General features: G+C 40.0%; 1 protein-coding gene across 6 annotated transcripts in view; it reads right to left on the bottom strand.

Moving 5' to 3' along the window:
- Positions 1–24,317, bottom strand: part of DHX57 (DExH-box helicase 57) — a 107,973-nt gene that overhangs the window by 34,665 nt on the left and 48,991 nt on the right. For 2 of the 6 annotated variants that reach the window (XM_079940707.1, XM_079940708.1), the window contains 7 exons: positions 12,547–12,764; positions 8,010–8,168; positions 6,818–7,003; positions 5,688–6,523; positions 3,740–3,918; positions 1,834–1,955; positions 336–531 (listed from right to left, as the gene is read on the bottom strand). In XM_079940707.1, the coding sequence (XP_079796833.1) occupies positions 336–531; positions 1,834–1,955; positions 3,740–3,918; positions 5,688–6,523; positions 6,818–7,003; positions 8,010–8,168; positions 12,547–12,758 (1,890 nt within the window). In that variant the 5' untranslated portion in view covers positions 12,759–12,764. Of the gene's footprint in view, positions 1–335; positions 532–1,833; positions 1,956–3,739; positions 3,919–5,687; positions 6,524–6,817; positions 7,004–8,009; positions 8,169–12,546; positions 12,765–22,808; positions 23,000–23,035; positions 23,184–24,317 lie in introns of those variants that run through there. The other 4 variants (XM_079940709.1, XM_079940710.1, XM_079940711.1 and 1 more) reach the window with 4 other exon arrangements.

Here is a 24,317-nt window from a genome sequence, read left to right as displayed (position 1 = left end):
GAAAGCATTCAAAAATTATTATAAAACATAAAAATAACAGTGAGTGATGAAATCAATTCTGAATTTGTTCATTCCATATTTGGTTAAATGGATTAAGTCCCAGTTTAGGAACAAAGCAGCACCTACTAGATCACTTCTGCCAATAAAGAATAGAAGGTCTTTACAGAGGAAATTAAGTACAGCCCAGAAAGAGTTTAAACCAAAATATTTCTAAAAGGACTTCAGCCCTATTGAAGTATATATTCCAACTTGCCCAGAATCTTCAGACCCCAAGGGTTCTTTATACTTGAAAATTGTAAATTTCTGTCATCAGGAAATAAGAAAAGCATACAAACCTTGACACTTTCTAACCGGATCTGGTATCCCACAGTCAGACCCACTCTCTCTGCTCTTTCTTTAGCAACGCGTTCGGCGACAGAGATCGCAGAGATTCGTCGGGGTTGGGTACAGATGATGTTAGCCACCTTCTCAGGTGGTCCGTTCAGAGAATCATCCAGAATAAACTGTGGAATCTGTGTGGTTTTCCCACATCTGTATGTCAAAACAAATAAGTCCTAAAATAAGAGTTTTCAAGTGCTCTAGTTAACTAAAGAAGCAATCATATCCAATGAGGAAAGTAAGAAGCTAATTAGAATAAAAGTTGTTCAGCTTCATCTATCTTCTAAACCTACCTACTGACTTATTACCTATAGCTGATAACTCCTAGGAATTTGCACTTAGGTTAACAGGGCAATCAAATAATAGTTCACTATTATTTGTAAAACTGGGACTACTGAATAAACATTAGGTTAAGCTCTATAAATGCCTTCAGGAATGTGAACTCTACATGTGAATCCTGAAGAAACAGGAATATTATCTTATGATTATTAAAATACTTTATATTTTTCCCATTGGTGTGGTATTGCTTTGGCTATACCAAAGTACTGACCGAGGTTTAAAAGATAAGAAACTGGAAGATACAAAGTTACTACTGTATCTGTGAGTCTGGGCACAAATGTAATTATTAAATTGAAGACCCTTGAATACAGAACTAGATTAAGCCTGCAACTTGTCCCTGCCAAATAGGTTTGGATAACATATGGAGAGTGTGGAACAGGAAAAATAATGTACCCTAAGTTGTTCTTAAACAAAAGCTTTAAGGAAATAAGAATAAATTTAGAAAATTCATTTCTGAAGTTTCAAGCTAAATGTTCTGGAACTGTCCTTAACATTTTTAAATGGGCCTTGTTAAAAGCCTTCAGCTAGGCCTTTTGCCTTAAAATTGTCTTAAGGCAGAGGTATACAATATCTATAAATTCCCAAATTTCTGGGCTTCCCTGGTGGCGCAGTGGTTAAGAATCCGCCTGCCAATGCAGGGGACATGGGTTCGTGCCCCGGTCCGGGAAGATCCCACATGCCGCAGAGCGGCTGGGCCCGTGAGCCACAACTACTGAGCCTGCGCGTCTGGAGCCTGTGCTCCGCAACGGGAGAGGCCACGACAGTGAGAGGCCCGTGCACCGCGATGAAGAGTGGCCCCCGCTCACTGCAGCTGGAGAAAGCCCTCGCACAGAAACAAAGACCCAACACTGCCGAAAATAAATATAAAATAAATAAATAATTTTTTTAAAAAAATCCTAAATTTCTGAGTTTTGTTTGTTTTTTTGTAATTTGGCTCTATAGGCTACAGTTGCCACATTATTTGCCTCTGTGAAATATTATTCAATATTTAACAGGAAAAAGCACAAATAACACCAGCAACTGTTTTTTTTTTTTAAAGTAGAACTGGTGTTGGTAACCAGGGCACACACCGTATCTATAGATGAAAGCTGAATTAGAAATAAATCACATTCTTACCCAGTCATACCACTTATAACAAGCACTTGGTGCTTGCTCAACAGTTTAAGAATGTTTTCTCTTTCTTCCCAAGCAGGGAGTAATTGTCTTTCTTGCAGAATTGACTGGAACTGTCTGGAGGCCTAATAAAATAAAAGATAAGACATCAGTTTGGTTACTTTCAGTCACCTTTCACAAAGCTCTGAATGTGGAATCCCATAGTTAGATCTCCCCTTTCTGCTCTTTCTTCACCAATTTGTTTACAGACAGAAAGTGCAGATGTGTTGGGGGCTGGATGCTGGTGACTTTAGTCAGAAGGCTGTTCCGAGAATCAGCCAGAATAAGCTGTGGGATCTGTGTGGCTTTCCTACATCTGAATGAACTGAAGGATCTTATAAGAGAAATAACCCCTCTTAGCACCTATCCAGCTCTTTCTGTAAGTCTCTATACTAGCACTGTTCAATAGAACTTTCCGTGCTGATGGAAATGTTCTGTTTGCGTGGTCCAACATAGCAACCTCTGGCTACATGTGATTGTTGAGCACTTGAACTGTGATCAGTGCTGTCGAGGACCTGAATGTTTTATTTTATTTAATTTTAATAAATTTAACTTTAAATAGCTACCCATGGCTAGGGGCTACCATACAAGACAGCATAGTTCTACACAGTATCAGATTTTTACCAAAATCACTAACGGTAATAGAACTCACCAAATGGTTCTTTTTTTTTTTAACATCTTAAATATATACAATTTTTATCTGTCGAGAATAAATAAATAAAAATAAACTGGTATGGATTTATAGATTTCTTTTTTTTAAATTCCTGGCTTATAATCCAATACTGTACATCCAATACCTACGATATAATCCAATTTATTTTGTTGCTCTCATTATTTCATTTTGGCTATTGGGAGCTTTTCCAGGTTGATTCCTGAGTCCTTCTGACATGCCCTCATCTTTTTTGTTTTGTTTTGTTTTGTTTCTGAATACTCCCTCATTTAAAGGGTTCTTTTTGGCCAATCACCACATCTATGTAACTCAGTTTGACATCTAATGGCCAATGCTATAAACATTGTACTGTAGGTTAAAACTGTGGATGTATTTTTGACTAATGTAAGAAATTTATACTAACATTTATATTAACATACACATTTTCTGCATGTAATTTTATCACCTCTAAACACACTGTTCAAACTGAATGTGTAATTTTTTATTTCCACCATCTTATTATTTATGGTGTGATTTTCTAGTCAATTTGACATTCTATGGGTGTTGCGGTATATATGTACTAGTGTTATATATACTCTGTCAAAAATCAGAATCACAGAACTTTAGAATCGGAAGGGCCTTAGATAGCATCTAATCTAATCCCCAAACTCGTTAAGCAACTCGTCTTTATCCTCCATCCAACTCTGCCCTAATACTTCACTTATGAGTTCTTTTAAAATAATCTTATTTTTACCCCTGAATGGGGTAAAAACAACATGGACTTTGAAAACAGAGAGAATTAGCTTGAAACCCTGTGTTGCCACTTACCAGCTATGTGACCTTGGGCAAATTATTTATCCTGTGAGCCTTTGAAATGGGGTAAGAGTCCCTCCTTCTCCTTCTCCTTTTCTATACTGTGATTTCTAATGTAAATCACAGTACTACTTTTCCTTTCACTTATCAGATTTCTATCATAGTAACAAAGCCACATGATTCTCAGAATATTTGGTATATATGTGTTTCATTTTCATCAGCCATTGGATTTTCCAAAACTATCTGGAACATGCATCCAAGTTTGCTATGGCATGCAGAAACTTTGCCCAATCAGAGTAAAAGAGAGCTGAGAGTATACCATGGAGAGTAGCCAAAGCTTCCTAATTCCCAATCCCTTCATCCATACATTAGGGAGGCAATGCTAGCCATTCTCTCAGAATACCCTACCTGTTTTATTCGGAACTGCTTGCAGATTTTGACATTCTCAGCATGTACTGATTTTGCCTGCCAGTCATATCTTTTGGAAATCTTTTTCTTAAGGTTGACATAGCTTTCATTCTCCACCATAACTGGTGCAGGACCTTCATCCTCATCTGTCTCCTCCTCAGGCTCTGATTCCTTTTCAACTTGAAGGGGATAAAAGGAAACGTTTTCGATATGGAGCCCTTTCTTTAGCAGGGAAAAGTCACTATCTAACAAAGTAACAACAACAAAAAAATCATAAAATGGAGAAAAAGTTAAAGCTTGAATAAAACAAGTTCATTCATTTCCACACTACTACTGCTACTGCTAAAGAACTTAAAATGCATCTCCAAATAAACTTTAATCAAGTGTCAGTGGCTCTGGTTAAATCAAAGTAAAAACAAAGAAAAGGGCTTCCCTGGTGGCGCACTGGTTGAGAGTCCGCCTGCCGATGCAGGGGACACGGGTTTGTGCCCCGGTCTGGGAAGATCCCACATGCCGCGGAGCGGCTGGGCCCGTGAGCCGTGGCCGCTGAGCCTGCGCGTCCAGAGCCTGTGCTCCGCAACGGAAGAGGCCACAACAGTGAGAGGCCCGCGTACCGCAAAAAAAAAACCAAAAAACAAAAAAGAAAATCATGCCCTGCCTTGTTAATCCAGTAGACTCTGTACATTCAGAAATTAACTGAAAGTTTCAAATATTTGCAAGTGTACCTACAATTCCATGACACAAAATAACCCAAATGTCTATCATATGATGAATCAATAAATGAAATGTGGTATGTCCATATAATGGAATAGTATTCAGTAATAAAAAGGAATGAAGTACTGATACATGCTACAACATGGATGAACCTTGAAAGCATTATGCTAAGTGAAAGAAGCCAATCACAAAAAGCCACATATTTACTATATGATTCCATCTCCATGAAATGTCCAGAAAAGGCAAATCCACAGAGACAGAATATAGACTCACGGTTGTTAGGGGTTGGGGGAAGGGAGAAATGAGGAGTGACTTGCTAACAGGTGCAGAGTTTCTTTCTGGGGTGATGAAAACGTTCCAGAGTTAGACAGTGGTCATGGCTGCACAACTCTGTTAATATACTAAAAACCACTGAATTGTACACTTCAAAAGAGTAAATTTTATGGTGTGTAAATTATATCTTAATAAAGCTGTTATGTTAAAAAAAAAGTTCACGACACACAGTTTGTCATTTCTTGAGGAATACATCTGAGTGTTAGAACTCGCGGCAGGTTGGGAGCGAGTCAAGGGGCCAGTGAGGGAACCTAGCCAGCTGTCCGGCATCCGCATGTCGGTGCGCTTTCACTGTTCTCTACCTGTTGACATTTACCTAGGAACTCCTGGGAAATAATAAAACTTGCTGCTCTGAAAGAGAGGTGGCAAAAAATAAGAGAGATCCTACGGTGAACTCTGAAAGGGGGGTTACTTGTGATGTAAGACTCTGCATGGCACACTCGGATCTGGAGGAAGCCAGAGGCTCGTACAAACATTTCTCTATTTGAGGATTTAGGGACCCATAAAGAGAGACATCCCCTAATGACTTTTGGGGGTCTAGCATACTAAAAGCAGGAGGGTATGGATGGTGGTATAGAAAGAGAAGTATCTCTAAAAACTCATTTTAAAGTAATCCTATATACAATAACAGAAGTAATCACAAGAAACCAAATGGATTACACGAAACAGACTTTTCTGGAAGGATGTTTAAGGTTCTTCCAGCCCTCGACTGCTAATAAACTTATACATCACTACAGACTTTCAATTCAGGGAGCCAGAACACAGTGACAGAATTAGGCCTTACAAGTAAAGTCAGGTCATAGCTCAGGGGAGATCCTACACCAGCCCTCAGAGCCTCTGATTGCTGTAATCCATCATTCCAAATCCCGCCTCCACAACACCTCATCAATGACTTACATACCTTCTGGAATTTGATTTGAAAGAAACGAATTACTTGGAATCACTGGTTTACGACAGACTGGATTATTTATTCTGGTCCCAGAGGATACTGGCAGAAAGTTCACAGGAGGGACACTGTACTTGTGATGGGTATATGTTAGTAACTTGGTTATTTCTGATTCTTCCTCTAAAAGGGTTATCAAAGAATATACAACAGGTTCTGAAGTTTCTGCAAATGTCAAGGCCTTGCCATAAAGGAACTCAGAAATATGTAAACGACAAGCCAGAGGTAGATTCTCATTGGTGGAATAAAATGCCACAAGGGGAGCTTGGTAGGGGTATTTGTGGTCTTTAGAAAATCGAATTTCAAGTTCGTATAAAAAAGATGCATCGTCAGCATTTAGATGAGAATCATCTACACTTCTTTCTGCTCTTCCAACAATTTGATTTGGGGACACTTCATGTTTGAATTTGCACTTTGATCCAAATTTGCAACTTCCTTTGAGGTAAAATTTACAGATTTCAAGCGACGTCTCCTGTATATTTTTGGTACTTTCCTTTTGCTTGGATTTGCAGAATTTACTCGTCAAATACCCCAGTTCTAATCCAATGGTCCAGACTCTGTTCTGAATTCTTTCTATAAATTTTTCTCCACAGATTGACTTGAGAGCAAAGGCCTCTTCCTGTCGCTGCTCCACACACTCATCCAAGCTTATACGCGCAACGGCCTCAGACACCTTCATCCTCTCTCCAAATGTCTCTGAAAAACACTGGGTGAGCAGATGTTCCAGTGATGCCCCCATGTCTCCATTGCAAATTCTCAGGGCTACCTGACAGTGCTCGGTGTTGAAACCATACCTGCCAAGTGAGAAGCACGACAAAAACGACTGAGTAATATCAAACCTCAAAAGAGAAATTCATTTAAATACGTATATGGGAAGGCATAACTATACATAGGCAGGGTTTGTGTCTTGAAAAAGTGTACCTGATAATACTAACGCCTCCTTCATCTCCCTATCCTAAAAGAGAGGATACTGGGCGTATCAGGTACCACTGGAACGCACACAACACGAAAGTATTCGAGGAGTGGTAGGTGCGTTTATAATACACTTTCGGTTTCCTTCAATTTTCCCATAAATGATGAAAGCAAACCTGGAAAGTTTTTGCACTGCAAATGTTGAGACTGTAAATTCCGGATGATGAGGCTCCACCAGGCCTGAACCAGCACATTCCAAAGGATCTGAGTCGGGAACAAGGGAAGCTTCTCGTCCAGCTGACCAGTACTGCTCATCATCATAGTCAGGCTCATCATCTTCTTCCTCCCCAGAAACACCTCTTCTGGCAAAAGTAACATTTTCATATATTAACTTCTACTTTCCTCGAAGAAAAATTTACTAAGAGTCTAAGAATTTAATTCAAGGAACCAAAGGACAGAGAATCCTGACCACTATTCAGTCACTGATTTATTTTTATTGACCTATTAATTTATATCTCGGCAAGTAACAGATTTATTACCTGCCAGGTACTATGTTAAATGTTTTATATGTACTATCGCTTTGAAAATCTTCCCAATAACCCAGCCAGATTGGAATCTCTATTTTTTTTTTTCAGATGATCAACTAAAATTTAAGAGAAGATTAGTAACTGCCAAAGGTTATAAAGTAAAGAGCAACTAGAGATTTTAACCAAGGTAGTCTGACCCAGAGTCTGTGTTCTTAACTACAGAAGCCTTGGCTATCCTCTCTCTCTTCACATTTATAAAAACCATCGCTATTTTTTTTTTGCTTTGCTGCATAACCACCTTTCCTAAATTTAAGACAGATATGCAATTTGTAGATAGGATGGAAATTGAGCTGTTCATGACTGACCGTTCATTAATTCTGGCAAATGGAAAGGATTAACCTCTCCAACTGAAATCACAAAGCAAAACAGCCAAAAGTCTAAAACAATCTTTCTCTTAGGCAGATGGTCATGAGAAGTGTAATCATAAGACTTCATCTGATCAACTCAATATTTGCTCCTAGAACAATGCTTCTACTTGTTCACTACAAGGTTTTACTTGAAAGGTTATCAATAAAGCAACTACTGAATCCATATTAGCACTGTCCTAGAAAAAGTAAAGATGAAAAGGCGATCTGTACCATTGCTCACAGATATTGCAAAACAAACTCACTCTAAAACTGTTGCTGAATAATTATTCTTGTATTTCTCTTGGCTCACTTTCAACTAGTTATACAGCCACTACAGGATCAGTACTGATACAGTATTCCAAAGACACACAGAACCCTCGCACTGCCAGTGCAGCTTCCTCAATATAGTAATTTACTGAAATAAGATAATTTACTCAGATCCAGCATCTGCATCTTGTTCTTGCAGGTCTCGGAGAAGAGCTTTCACTTTTTCTTGATTCTCAGAAGTCATATGTAGAGTCTGAAGGGGTGCTTTGGCTTCAGGCTTCCATTTGGGGTGTGCGTCCCCTTTTCTCACGCTACTGTTACTAGGTCTGCAAAGGACACAAGAACAAAATTACACATTTATCCGTGAGCAGAACTTTTACACTCTCCTCAGGGTCCCCAAATACATATAACATGACTGGACTGTCAAATACCCTACAAAAGATGACAATGAATGTGAAGAGATTCTCTATTTTCTACAGTATTTACCAGATTTCATTATATTGAAACTGCTGGAGAAAAACCTGATTCGATGCTTCATCATTAAATCTGGCTTCACTAACTCAAGAGTCCTCTGGAGAAAGTAATGCTATGGTGACTCCCTCTGCACTAGTGGATGTTCAAAAGAAATGTGCTACATACAAAGAGTACATATTTCATTCTATTTGAGGTACTTGATCTGAAAACAACAGAGAGTCCTATCTTGTGAATATTAGGCATTATTATTATTATTTTTTTTTGCGGTACATGGGCCTCTCACTGCTGCGGCCTCTCCCGTTGTGGAGCACAGGCTCCGGACGCACAGGCTCAGTGGCCATGGCTCACGGGCCCAGCCGCTCCGTGGCATGTGGGATCCTCCCGGACCGGGGCATGAACCCGTGTCCCCTGCATCGGCAGGCGGACTCTCAACCACTGCGCCACCAGGGAAGCCCTAGCCCTATTTTTGAAATATTTACCTAAATTATTATTTCCTGATTACAAAAATCATAATAATACATGTTCACTGTAGAAAAGTAGAGAACCAAGAAGAAAACAGAAGTCATCTTAAATCACATCATTCTTTTTCACATACATTTTTTATAAAATTGTACAGCACATATAATCTTTTATAATTTGCTTTATTTCCTTATCAAAATAAAACTGTCATTTCCCCCAAATTAAATATTTTCCTACAACTTAACTTTTAAATGGTTACACATACATATAGAGGTACTAGAATTTATTTCACCAATCTTTCATTTTTGGAAGTTAGATTTTTTTTAGGGATACTTTTTAATATTTAAAACAATAATCAGCTCTAAAGTTTAACTTTACTCACTAAATTTCTTTTTTTCACTTGGCTGGTTTCATTATAAATTTTCACAAATCTAGGGAAATGGCAGAAACTTTCTCTGCATTGAAAATCCAACACATTATTGTGACTTTGAAAAGAACCACACACTTACACTCGCAAAACTGGGTACCAAAGGAGAAAATAGAATAGACTTGTTTTTAACCACTTAGTTGCAACCTCTGAAAAGAAACGTTAGCCCAAATTCATCATTACCCCTTTTGGTTTCAAAAAATTTTAAATCTACAGAAATTAACACCATTTACCAAGATTCACCAATTGTTAACAACTGCCATACTTAAATGCACACACACATTATGCCCTTCTCTTATTTCTCTCTCTCCACACACAGATGCATATATATATGCTCCCTCATATATGTACACGCATGCTCTGCTGAACCATCTGAATGTAAGTTGCAGGCAGCACATTCACTCTTAAATACTTCAGCATGTTATTTCCTAAGAACAGAGACATACTTTTATATAACCACAGTACTCTTATCACTCACAAGATATCTTATATTGGTATCATCTAATATATAATCCATAGTCAAAGTTCCTAACTGCCTCAATCATGTCTTCTACAGATTTTCTTAATGAGTATCTAGTTTAAAATGACATTTAGTTAGCTGTTTTTCAAACTCCTTTAATTTAGAATAGTTCCCCCACCTATTTCCTGGCAGTGACTTTTTTGAAGCACTTAGGCTAGCTGTCTTGTAGAATTCTCACTATTTGGACTTGTCTGATTGTTTCCTCATGATTAGAAAAAAAAAAGGGGGGGTGGGTGGGTAGGGGGAGAACTTCCATATGCTCCTATCTCATCTACCTCTTATTTGTAAACCCCTATACTTTGCCTTCCTTCCAGTTCCTAAGGATGAACCATTCTCGATCCTAAAGTCAGTCTCTCTGTATACTGTACACACAATCTCTTTAACCTCCTCAAGGAAATCATTCCAGCACTTATCCCTCCCTCTGCATCATCAGATCATCAGTTCTTCATTCTCCTTTGGATCATTTCCATCAGCTTACAGACATGCTATATAACATCTACCATCTTAAAAAAAAAATCTTCCCTTTGACTGCATATCCCTCTCAAGCTATTATCCTATCTCTCCTCCCTCCCCTGCCCTTTAGGGAAAAACTCCCTCAAAGGGTTATCTAAATCATTGTCTTTGTCACCACTTTCTTTCCTCTTCTCTCTGAAACACACTCCAATAGGGTTTTCTCCACACTAAGTATACTAAACCAAACAGCTCTCGTCAAGGTTGCCCATGCTATCCACATTGCCAAATCCAGTGGACAATCGTCAGAACACATTTTTCTTTTTTCTTTATATTGGCTGTGCCACGCAGCCTGTGGCATCTTAGTTCCCGACCAGGGATTGAACCTGGGGCCACAGCAGTGAAAGTCCTCACCACTGGACCACCAGGGAACTCCCGGAACACATTTTTCTTGACCTATTAGAAGCATTTTTATACAACTTGCGTATTCCCTTTAAGTATCCAATCCAATCTGATTGGATACTTCCCTTGAAAACACCTTCATTCCTTGACTTCCAGAAATAAGCTTAGTCTTCCTCCTACTTCACTGGCCACTCCTCAATCTACTTTGTCACATTTTCCTAATCTCTCTCAGTTCTAAAGCCTAGAGTGCCCCAGGGCTCAAAGTTCAGACCTCTTCTCTATATCCTATCTCATCCAGTCCCACAGCCTTAAAGCACATTTATTCCTAGAGGACTCATACACTTACTTCTCTAGCCTAGATCTTATTCTTGAACTCCAGACTTATATATTAAATTGCCTATGAAATTGCCACTTGGAGTGTACCTTCTAACTGGTCTTCCTGCTTCCAACCCATGTCCCCCTGTAGTCTATTCTCCACAGAGCACACTGAGGCAGGGCCACTGAATATGGGTGCACAGACTATACACTATGCAAAGGGTCCTAAACTAGGGAAGGAGGGGACAGCAAAAGCTAAAATCCAGTCTATGCTCTGCTTGCCAAGACATCCATCCTGGAGCTATAACTGCCCAAAGGGGCACCATTTTCTAATTCACATGAAGGGATATACTGAATAGCAGTGACTTTGGCTAGAGTGATTGATGTCACACACACTTGCCTCAAAACCTTCAATGGCTTCCCATTTTACTCAAAGCAAAGCCGAAGTCCTTATAATGGCCTTTTTGGCCATGGCACGTGACTTGGCTCAGTCCAGTTCAAGACGCTGACAAACCTCACAGCTGGTGCTTGAAAGACAGAATTGTGGCACTTGAAAGAAGCACTTCAGGTAGGTAAGGTATATTTGAACATGTGATGACTGATATATACAGAACAGATGTTTTTGCTTTCCTTGACCTTTCCTGGTGGTAGCAGGGGTGAACTTCTGAGGTGCCAAATACTTGTGAGAACGTATGTCTGCCCCGTTGAGAATGTCTGTAGAATTCAATTCCATTATTTAAAATAGTTTTTCTACTGACCAGCCCCAGCCTGAAGCTTGACACAATAACTAGACTAGCTATTCTATAACTATCCTAAGACAACTTTCTCAACTGTGCTTTAATTTTCAAAGGTTATTTTAAAATCCCATTCTTTGAACTATTCTAAAGATTATATATTCCAAAGTATCCTTTTAAAAACTTGGTTTTATGTGCTTACGATTTTTTCTATAATAAATAATTTTAATGTTTATATCTGACCCCTTTGACAGAAAACAGATCAATGGATTCCTAAGGATCAGGGAGGAGTGTGTTGCAAAGGGCATGTGGGAGTCTTGAAGAGCTGTTTATGGCGATGATTGCATTTGTCAAATTTTAGGTTGAGTTTTACTGAACGTAAATTACACTTCAATGAACATGACTTTTAAAACTTAAAGAAAAACAAAAACAAACAAAATCCTTATAATGGCCTATAACATCCTATACAGTATAGTCTCTTGAACCTAACTGCCTATTTGGTTGATCTGGTTGGAAAATAGATAATTCATCAACTAGACAGATGGAGTATAGCCAGATCTCATTTGGAGACCTTCAAACTACAATGCCTAAGAAATACTTAAAATAATTTTCATCACCTTCACCATTTCCAATATTTACTTTCCTAGTAATACTGATTACAATAACAATATTATACTCAATTCACAGTGCCACGTGGACGTTAAAATTAACTCCAGATTTCAAAGCACCACCCCCATCCCTGGCCTAACAAAAGGTGTTATTTGCCATCATGCCTTTAGAAAAGGTTACAAAGAAGGGGCTTTAAAACAAGAGGAAGATAACTTGGCCAGAATTACTTGACATTTTCCCCCTTTGTCTTAGTCATCTGTTAGATCAGGAATTGATACTGTTTTCACATTTGAATATTCAAAGAGTATAATGACCTGGATGAATGCCTTGATTCACTGAAGATACAAAAGTCATCGCCATCATCCCAAATTCTACTTGAGGCCTTTCTATTGCCACCAATGCCACCGCCACCGCTGCCACCCCCATGAGATTTACTAGCATGACTTCTGCCTCCTCTTCCTCCTCTGGAAGAACCCTTTCCACCTCCTTTCCCTGGCTTGCCTTTTCTTCTTACTGAAGAACTCATTTTCACCTGCAAGAGAAAAAAGTAATACAGACATTATAAAAATCAGACAAGTATAATAATCCTTTGTTTGTCAAGTTATGGAAATAGCCTATTTTAAAGAAAAAAAGGAAAATGCATACTTTAAAAGGGCCAGTTTAGGACAAGCATGGATAAACTGCTTCACAAAAGATTTACAAGCATATCCCCCTCAGGATTAATATTTAGTGAGCGTCTCTGACACAGACTTCTTAACCAGGATGTGCATCAGAAACACATGGAGAAGTTTCAAATCATACATAGGGTGTGTAGGGTCCAATGCTACGTTCTGATCTGGTTAGGTCTTGCATAGGGTTTAAAAAACTCTAGTTGAGAAGAGATGTTTTCATGTATTTAATACATAATTTGATAAGTAAAATTTATATTTACATATACACTTGCAGAAGCACAGCCCTAGCTCAGAGACTTTGCCTGGGGGAAATTTGAAAGTAATAACTGTAGAGTTTTGTATGCGATCAAAGTTAAGATGTTATCAGCTTAAAATACAACTAAAAGATGTTTTATGTCAGTCTCATGGTAAAAAGCAAAAATACAAAACAAAACAAAACAAATTACACAGCAAAAATCTATAGTAGATACATAAAAGATAATGAGGAAGGAATCAAAGCATACCACTACAGAAAATCATCAAATCACAAAGGAAGACAGCAAGAGAGAAAGAAACAAAGGATCTATAAAACACCCAGGAAACAACAATCAAAATGGCAATAGTAGGGCTTCCCTGGTGGCGCAGTGGTTGAGAGTCCGCCTGCCGATGCAGGGGACACGGGTTCGTGCCCCGGTCCGGGGGGATCCCACATGCCGCGGAGCGGCTGGGCCCATGAGCTGTGGCCGCTGAGCCTGCGCGTCCGGAGCCTGTGCTCCGCAACGGGAGAGGCCACAACAGTGAGAGGCCCGCGTACCACAAAAAAAAAAAAAAAAAAAAAATGGCAATAGTAAGCCCTTACCTATTAATAATTACTTCAAATGTAAATGGACTAAATTCTCCTATCAAAATACACAGAGTAGCCGAATGGATAAAAAAACAACACTCGGGACTTCCCTGGTGGCGCAGTGGTTAAGAATCCACCTGCCAATGCAGGGGACACAGGTTCGAGCCCTGGTCTGGGAAGATTCCATGTGCTGCGGAACAACTAAGCCCATGTGCCACAACTACTGAGTCTGTGCTCTAGAGCTCGCAAGCCACAACTACTGAGCCCATATGCTGCAACTACTGAAGCCCTTGTGTCTAGAGCCTGTGCTACGCGACAAGAGAAGCCACTGCTATGAGAAGCCAACACACCACAACGAAGAGTAGACCCCGCTCACCACAACTTGAGAAAGCCTGCATGCAGCAACAAAGATCCAATGCAGCCAAAAATAAATTTTAAAAAGTTAAAAAAAAGACTCAACTACATGCTGCCTACAACAGAATCACTTCAGCTTTAAAGACACACATAGACTGAAACTGAAGGTATGTAAAAGACAGTAAATGCACATGGAAACCAAAAGACAGCAGGCGGGCTTCCCTGGTGGCGCAGTGGTTGAGAGTCTGCCTGCCGATGCAGGGGACGCGGGTTCGTGCCCTGGTCCGGGAGGATCCCACGTGCCGTGGAGCAGCTGGGCCCATGAGCCATGGCCACTGAGCCTGCGCGTCCGGAGCCTGTGCTCCGCAGCAGGAGGGACCACAGCAGTGAGAGGCCCGCGTACCGCAAAAAAAAAAAAAAAAAAAAAAGACAGCAGGGGTAGCTGTACTTAGACAAAATAGCTTTTAAGTCAAATACTGTAACAAGAGACAAAGAAGATCATCATATGACGATCAAGGGGTCAATTCATCAAGAGAATCTAACAATTGTAAGTATTTATGCTCCCAACATCAGAGCACCTAAATATATAAAGCAAATATTAACATAATTGAAGAGAGAAATAGACGGCAACACAAAAATAATAAGGGACTTTAATACCACACTTTCAACAATGGTCAGATCATCCAGAAAGAAAAATCAGTAAAGAAATATTGGACTTGAACTATAATTTAAGCCAAATGGACCTAACAGACATACACAGAACATTCCATTCAAAGCAGGAGACTACATTTTCTTCTCAAATGCACATGGAATATTCTCCAGGATAGATCATATCTTAGGCTATAAAACAAGTCTTGACAAACTTAAGAAGACTGAAATCAGATCAAGCATCTTTTCTAACCACAATGGTATGAAACTAGAAATCAATAACAGAAGGAAAACTGGAAAACTCATAAATATGTGGACATTAAATAACATGATTCTGAACAACCAATGGGTCAAAGACAAAATCAAGAGGGAAATTTTAAAATATCTTTAAACAATTGAAAGTGGAAACACAACATACCAAAACTTATGGGATGCAGCAAAAGGAGTTTTAAGAGGACAGTTTAGAGCAATAAATGCCTACATTACGAAAAAGAAAAGATATCAAATAAACAATCTAAATTTACACCTCAAGGAACCAGAAAAAAGAAGAACAAACTAAGCCCAAACTAAGCCAAACTAACTACACCCAAACTAAGTCCAAAGTTAGTATTATGCATAATAGGAGCACCAGGATAGTGGGGAGAGAGAGAGAGAAAAGAGCAGAAAAAATATTAAAAGAAATAACAGCAGAAGACTTCTCAAATTTATTGAAAGACAATAACCTACACAGCCAGGAAGCTCTAAGGAGTCCAAGTAGGATACACCCATAGATCCCTAAACAGACACAGTATGTAAAAATGCTGAAAGTTAAAGACAAGGAGAAATCTTGAAAGCATTTAGAGAAAAACAACTTGACACTTCCAGATATAAACCCAGTAAGATTAACAGTTGACTTTCTGGCAGAAACGATGGAGGCCAGAAGGCAGTGACATAATACATTCAAAGGACTTAAAGAAAAGAACTATCAACCAATAATCCTATATCCAGAAAAGCTATCTTTCAAGAATGAAGGTGAAATTAAAAGTTTCTCAGATAAAAGCAGAGAATTTGTCGACAGCAGACCTGATTTACAAAAATATACTAAAGGAAGCTCTTCAAGCTAAAGCAAGTGACCCTAGATGATAATTTGAATCCACACAAAAAACAAGGAGCACCAATTGTGTAATATGTACACCAATATGTACACCAATTGTGTAATTACAAAAAAACCCCAAAAAACAGAAACCCCCTCCCCTCAAAACCAACAAAACAGTGTAAATGTATATTTTTCTCCTTTCTTCACATAACCGAGTTAAAAAGCAATTGTATAAAATAGTATGTACATAATGTAGTATTGGACCTGTGATGTACAGAAATGTAATATATTTGCCAATAACGAACAAAGCAGATCAGTGGGAGCATAGTTGTACTGGGTTAAGAAAATGATTACAGATGGTAAAGTAATAACTGTAACAATGTACAGCTGGGGAAGCAACCTAAGTGTCCACTGACAGATGATCGGATAAAGAAGATATGGTAATATATACACAATGGAATATTACTCAGCCATAAAAAAGAATGAAATAATGCCATTAGCAACAACATGGATGGACCCAGAGATTATCATACTAAGTGAAGTAAGTCAGACAGAGAAAGACAAGGATCATACGATATTGCTTTATAAGGAATCTAAAAAAAAATGATACAAATGAACTTATTTACAAAACAGAAATGGACTCACAGACATAAAAAATAAACTTATGGTTACCAAAGGGGGAAAGGGGGAGGGGTAAATTAGAAGTTTTGGATTAAAATATACACACTACTATATATAAAATAGATAAGCAATAAGGACCTATTGTATAGCACAGGGAACTATACTCAGTACCTTATAATAACCTATAATGGAAAAGAATCTAAAAAAGAATATAAATACACACACACACACACACACACACACACACACGTATAACTAAATCACTTTGCTGTACACCTGAAACTAACACATTTTAAATCAACTACATTTCAATTAAAAAAAAGAAAAGAATGTACAGTTGCATTTGTAATATTAATAGATGTAATATGTATAACAATAATACTGCAAAAAGGAGGGGAAAGGAATACAGCTGTATGAGAGTAACATTTCAATACACTACTAAAATTGAGCTAGTATAAATGTGAAGCTGATTCTGATATGTCAAGATGTACAAGATAAACCTTTGGGCAGTCACTAAAAAAAACAAAAACTCAAAAAAATATCGTGAAAAAAATCATTAAAGAAATTAAAATACTGAATTATAAAATGTTCATTTAATGATAATGCAAAAGAAAGCAGTAAAGTAGGAACAGAGAAACAAAATAGACAAGAGACATATAGACAACAAAAAGTAGAAGGGTAAAGGTAAATTCCACTATACCAATAACATTAAATGTGAAAGGATTGAACAATTCAATCAAAAGACAAATTATCAGACTGTATAAAAACAAGAATCAACTATATGCTATCACTTTAAATTCAAAGATACAAATAAATGAAAAGTAAAAGGATGGAAAAAGACAAATCATGCAAACAGCAACCACAAGAAAGTTGGAGTGACTACGCTAATATCAGACGAAATAGACTTTAAAGCAAAAAATGTTCTTAGAGGGCTTCCCTGGTGGCGCAGTGGTTGAGAGTCTGCCTGCCAATGCAGGGGACATGGGTTCATGCCCCGGTCCGGGAAAATCTCACATGCCACGGAGCGGCTGGGCCTGTGAGCCATGACCGCTGAGCCTGCGCGTCCGGAGCCTGTGCTCCGCAACGGGAGAGGCCACAACAGTGAGAGGCCCGCGTACCGCGAAAAAAAAAAAAAATGTTGTTAGAGATAAAGAACATTTCATAATGATAAGCGAGTTAATCCATGAGGAAGATATTAACAATTACAACTATATTGCACCTAATAACACAGCACCAGAATACATAAAGCAACAACTGACAGAAATAAACAGAGAGGACTTCCGTGGTGGCGCAGTGGGTAAGAATCCACCTGCCAATGTAGGGGACACAGGTTTGAGCCCTGGTCTAGGAAGATCCCACATGCCATGGAGCAACTAAGCCCGTGCACAACAACTACTGAGCCTCCATGCCACAACTATTGAAGCCTGTGTGTCCTAGAGCCCACGCAGTGCAACTACTGAGCCCATGCACAGCAACTACTGAAGCCCGCAAGCTCTAGGGCCTGCATGCTGCAAGTACTGAAGCCCATGCACCTAGAGCCCGTGCTCTGCAACAAGAGAAGCCACCGCAATGAGAAGCCCAGGCACTGCAATGAAGAGTAACCCCTGCTCACTGCGACTAGAGAAAGCCTGCATGCAGCAACGAAGACCCAGTGCAGCCAAAAAAAAAAAAGAAATGGACAGAGAAATAGACAATGCATAGCAGTAGGAAACTTCAATACCCACTTTCAACAATGGTAAAGAACAACTACTGTAAGTCCCCTACATACGAACGAGTTCTGTTCTGAGAGCTCATTCGTAAGTCCAATTTGTTCCTAAGTCCAACAAAGTTAGCCTAGGTACCCAACTAACACAATCAGCTATATACTGCTGCTTTTACGCTTGCTTCTGGACATCCTGGGCTTGAAATAAAGATACTGTACTACTGTACTCTATACAGTACTGTACTGTAAAGTACACAAAAGCACTACTTGTAGAGGATGCACACGTGACGATGTTTGCCAGACACATGAGCTAACTTACGTGATTGGACATGCAAACACATGTTCACATCTTTGAAACTTCATAACTTGAAGGTTCGTACGTAGGGGACTTACTGTAGACAGAAGATCAATAAAGAAACAGAAGACTTGAAACACAGTATAAACCAACTAGACCTAAGAGACATCTATAGAACACTCTACCCAATAAAAATATACATTTTCCTTATGTGTATAAGGAAACTTTTCCAGGACAGACTATATGTTAGGCTATAAAAAAAAAACCTCAATAAATTTTAAAAGACAGAAATGATACAAAGTATGTTTTGCAACCACAGTGGAATGAAATCTGAAATCAAAAGCAGGGAAATATCTGGAAAATTCACAAACATGTAGAAATTAAACTAGGTCTCTTGATAGTCCTTTCTTCAAAATCCTTCATAATTATTCATATTTATTGTTTCTCTTATGTTTATCTTCCCGCCTCCCCAAAAGCTCTCTGAAGGCAAGGATTATGTCTATTTTGATTACCAATGTACCTCTAACACAGTGTCTGGCATATAGAAGAAATTCAATATGTATTTGAAGAATGGCTGAAGGTTGAATAAATGACTGATGTGAGAATGGAGATTCATTCATTTATTTATTCATTCCACAAATATTTATTAAGCACTTATTATGTGCCAAGTCCTAGGGATATAACAGCAAAGACAACAAAAATTCCTGCCTCATGAAGCTTATCTTCTACAGAGTAAGACAGACACTAACTAAATACACAATATCAGTTAAGTGCTATGAAGAAAATAAAAAACTCTGAGAGTGCTATTTTAGATAGAGCGGTTGAGTTAGAGTGGTCATCTTTCTGAGGTCATATTGAGCAGACACCTGAACATTCAGAAAATGAGTCATGAAATATTTGTGAAAAGTACATTGTAAGCAGAAGCAATAGTAGGTGAAAAGGGGCCAAGTCCAGAACATCTTCAATGCACTGGGCTGGATGAAGAGTAAGGAGTCTGGTGGGTCTGCAATATAGTGAGCAAACGAGATGAGGTCAGAAAGTAGATGGCCATGTAGGTCCTGGGAAGAACTTTGAATTTTATTCTAAATATAATAGAAAGTCACTAGAGAGCAGAAGCAAAAGCTTGGTACGACTGACTTAGGTTTTAGAACAATTACTCTAAAAAGGGAACCCTCCTACACTGTTGGTGGGAATGTAAATTGGTAGAGCCACTATGGAGAACAGCATGGAGGTTCCTTAAAAAACTAAAAATAGAGCTACCATATGATCCCACAATCCCACTCCTGGGCATATATCCATAGAAAAACATGGTTAGAAAGGATACAGGCACCCCAATGTTCACTGCAGCACTGTTTACAATAGCCAAGACATGAAAGCAACTTAAATGTCTATCGACAGATGAATGGATAAAGAAGATGCGGTACACATATATAATGGAATATTACTCAGCCATTAAAAAGAATGAAATAATGTAGGGGACTCCCCTGGTGGTCCAGTGGTTAAGACTCCGTGCTCCTAACACAGGGGGCCCGAGTTCGATCCCTGGTCAGGGAACTAGATCCTGCATGCTGCAACTAAGAGCCCACATGCTGCAACTAAAAGAGCCCACATGTCACAGCTAAAGATCCCACATGCCACAACTAAAGATCCCACATGCTGCAACGAAGATCCCATGTGCTACAACTAAGACCCAGTGCAGCAAAATAAATAAATAAATAAATATTTAAAAATAAAGAAAGAAAGAATGAAATAATGCCATCTGCAGCAACATGGATGGACCTGGAGATTATCATACTAAGTGAAGTAAGTCAGACAGAGAAAGACAAATATATGATATGGCTTATATGCGGAATCTTAAAAAAAAAAGATACAAATGAACTTATTTACAAAATAGAAACAGACTCACAGACTTAGAGAACATTGCAGACTTAGAGAACAAACTTACAGTTACCATGAGGGAAGGGTGGTGGGGAGGGATAGACTGGGAGCTTGGGATTGACATATACACACTGCTATATTTAAAATAGATAACCAGGGACTTCCCGGCGGTCCAGTGGTTGAGACTTCACCTTCCAATGCAGGGGGTGTGGGTTCAATCCCTGGTTGGGGAGCTAAGATCTCACATGCCTCGCAGCCAAAAAACCAAAACATAAAACAGAAGCAATATTGTAACAAATTCAATAAAGACTTTAAAAATGGTCCGTATCAATAAAATCTTTAAAAAATAAAATAAGATAAAATAGGTAACCAACAAGGACTTACAGTATAGCACAGAGAACTCTGCTCAATATTCTGTAATAACCTAAATGGGAAAAGAATTTGAAAAAGAATAGATACATGTATATATATATATATATATATATATATATATATATATATATTTAACTGAATCACTTTGCTGTACACCTGAAACTAACACAACATCAAATATATTTGTCAATCAAATATACTCCAATAGAAAATAAAAATTTTTTAAAACTTCAGATTAAAATTATCTAGAAAAAAAGTAAAAAAAAAAAAATTACTCTAGCTGTTTTGTGAAGAATAAAGTCTTTAGGGAGGTGAGGAGAATCAGGAGGCCAGTTAGAAACTACTGCAGTTGTTCAGTCTGGAGATAAAAAACAAAACAAAACAAAAAAACCACAGTGAGATGGACTAGGGTGGGAGCAAGTGGAGCTGAAAAGTGGCCATAGATTCTCAATGTATTTTAACAGTAGATCGATTAGATGCAAGGTATGAGAAAGAAGTGTCTAGAATTACTGTAAGATTTTAGGGCTTAGATTAACTAGGTGAATAGGGGTCCTGTGCTCAGCCATGTGATCAAAATGGGAATAGTGGGGAGGAAAAGATACAGGGAGTGTCACAAGTTCAGAATGAATGTTACATTTGAGATGTCTTCTAGATATTCAAATGGAGATATGTAGAAGGTATTAATAGTTGGAAATACAAGTCTGCATTGAGGGGAAAGGTAAGATTTTTCATTTACTTCTCTAAAACTCCTATAAGTTAAATATTATTTTCTATATTTTATAGTGGAGGAAACTAGAGAACAGATAAATTACATGACTTGCCTAATGTCACCAACTATAGAAGCAAAGTCTGGAGCCAGGGTTTGAAACAATCCATTCAACTCCAAAGATGAAATTCTTTCCCCCATATTTCCCTCTTACCCCCCAAACATGTACTTTGTATCTTCAATTCAAAACTTAGTGTTGGGACTTCCCTGGTGGTCCAGTGATTAAGAATCCACCTTCCAGTGCAGGGCACGTGGGTTCAATCCCTGATCAGGGAACTAAGATCCCACATGCCACAGGGCAACTAAGCCCACGTGCCACAACTACTGACCCCGCGCACTGCAACGAAATATCCCGCGTGCCACAACTAAGACCCGACGCAGCTAAATAAATAAATAAATAAAACAAGAAAACAAAACAAAATTTACTGTTAAGCCAGCCCCCCCCCCCCCGATTTATGCCTGGGTCTTAATTTGTAAAGGTGACTGAGTGCTGACACAGAGAGATCAATACCACTGAAAGAAAAGTTTAATGTTACTTACAACTCCCCTAGAAAGGAGAGGCATGCCATGCCACGGTGGGCCACAGGGGGAAGCACCAGTGTCAGGAGGAGGCAGAAAGGAACAAGAGTAAGGCGTAGGCTGTAGCCTTTCTTGGGTTTTCCACGGGAAAGGTGAGGCAGGGCAGGGTAATCAGTTTAGGATTGGCTAGTTTGAGTAATTCCCACAGACGCTGAGGCATAGGGTACCTGGCCCCAGACTGATTTAGGGCAGGGGAACTACTAGCTTGGTGGTTAGACAAAGGAGGTGGTTGGAAGTAAGGATGCAGGACTGGTTGTTTTGCATATGAAAGGCGTGTTCACAGGTTAATTGTTAATTAGCTAGCCCTGGGAATGGCAGTTTCTTCCCGGCCAGGTAGGCCCACAAGACGCCAAAATCTGGGAAGATTCCAACAATCTTTGTTCACCGTGGACACAGGAACCTAAGTTTGGCTGGAAGAGTATCCTTTGTTTAATATCCAAGTTTGGCTCCCAGGAACAGAATCACCAAGCTGGGCGCTGAAAACTGACCACAAACCATTCCCCTCCCAGGCAAATCTCTGACTCACCCAATATATCCAGCTCCTTGCAGATACCCAGATCTGGTACCTTTCTTCCAGCATACATCGCAGCAAATCCTCTCCCCAGATAGCCACCCAGTGGAGATGGAGACAGAGACAGGAAACGAAACCTGAGCCCCCCCAATCCCACCCTTTATCCGGCTCCGAGCCTGAATTCAGCTCCCCCCGCCTCCAGCCTGAGCGTGGACAGCCTCAGCTGCCGACCCCCGCCAGGCCCGGTCTCAGGGCCTGGGATCCTAATGCTCCAGACTCACCGGCCCCTGCCAGACAGGCTGTATCCCACCGGGCCGGGAGGCGCCTCAGACCCTGACCACTCCGGGATAGGGAGTTGGTAGAAGGGTCCGCACACTGACTACTGGGGCGACGCGCAGACCACGCACACGGAAATACATCCCTCATACGCGGCAGGGGAGGCCGCCCCGGGCTCGCAGCGCTGCTTCCCGTGGCGTCTGTTAGGACGCGGCGCCCACCGGGATCTCACCTGGAGCGGCTCCGCAGCGGCCCAGCTGCAGCGGCCCAGCCCTGGCGCCTTCTGATTCGCTCAACCTCGGGCCTTTGCCTATTCGCTTCCGGGTGAGAGGTGCCTGGTCGCCCTAGCAACCAAGTCGCAGTCTGCGCTGAGCTACTGTTTCCTTCCCTCCAGGCCACAGAGCTGGCGGCCCAGGGGGAATCGCAGAGTCCAGAAAATCTCTCCAGCACCCCTTTGTCAAGTGAGTGTCCCATCCTCCCAACGCCCCTTTAAGGAGAGCTCGCACTGAGCCGGAGCTCGGCCCCTGGCAACTCCGGTACAGGTGTGACATATTTCCTGAGCGTGGTGGGATGGGGGCGCGGAGAACCCGTGCTGTGGGAATCTGGAGACCTGGATTCTAGCTCTCATTCGGCCGTCGATTCGCTGTTGTGACACCTTAGGGAAGTGCCAACGTCTCTGGTTTCAGTTTCCTCTCTGTTGCCAGTCTCGATCTCTTTGGTTCCCTCCCTCTAGCTCTAACAGTCCAAAGTTTCGGATGTGGAACCATTTAAGGGCAATTGAAATAGTTCGGTTTCTTGTATGATCACGTTTAGTAAGCCTTTAGCGAATGCTTCCCAAGTGCCACTCATTCACTAAACTTTCAGTTCCTACCAGTTAGTACTAAGCACTGAGCTGGACACTAGGGTGGGAAAAGAGATTTAACTAATCCGTGATCCTGACCCAGAGGAGTGGAGTGTGAGAAGGGACTCCGGCACAAAAGCGTTATCTTAATAGGGCCCTAAGTACTACATTAGGGATAGACCTCCTGGGGGCTCCTGGAGGAGGCTGGGGGTGAGGGGAGATATGAAAGGCCTTGTCAGGTGATATCTGTTTTCCTTTATGCCTCTTTCCGGGAAAAATTTTCAACCTTGTGTTCCAGTTCACTAATTTACTTTTCAACGGTATTCATTCTGCTAGTCAGCCCTTCTAAAGAGGTTTATTTCAACAATTACATTATTCATTTCCTAGATTGCTAATTATTTTTTCATAAGTATCTGCTCCTGTCTCAAGGCTGCTATACCCTCCCTTTCTCTCTGATGATGTTTAAGTCTTCTGCCTATTGTGTTATTAACTCTGTTTCCTCAGAGGGGATGAGCTTCCAGCCTTTCTCAACTGGCACTCATTAATTTTTCAATTAAAAAGATCAGTTCTCTTGTCCCATCCACAGAGATTCTGATTCAGCAGTGTGGAAGGGCGTAGGAACTTGTAAAGCATCCCAGATGATTCTAATGGATGGCCACACTTTGAGTAACAT

The sequence above is a fragment of the Stenella coeruleoalba genome (assembly GCF_951394435.1).
Source record: "Stenella coeruleoalba genome assembly, chromosome: 13".
In the NCBI taxonomy this organism is placed as follows: Eukaryota; Metazoa; Chordata; class Mammalia; order Artiodactyla; family Delphinidae; genus Stenella; species Stenella coeruleoalba.
Note: the sequence above shows the minus strand (reverse complement) of the source record. Positions and strands in the feature narration are given on the sequence as shown.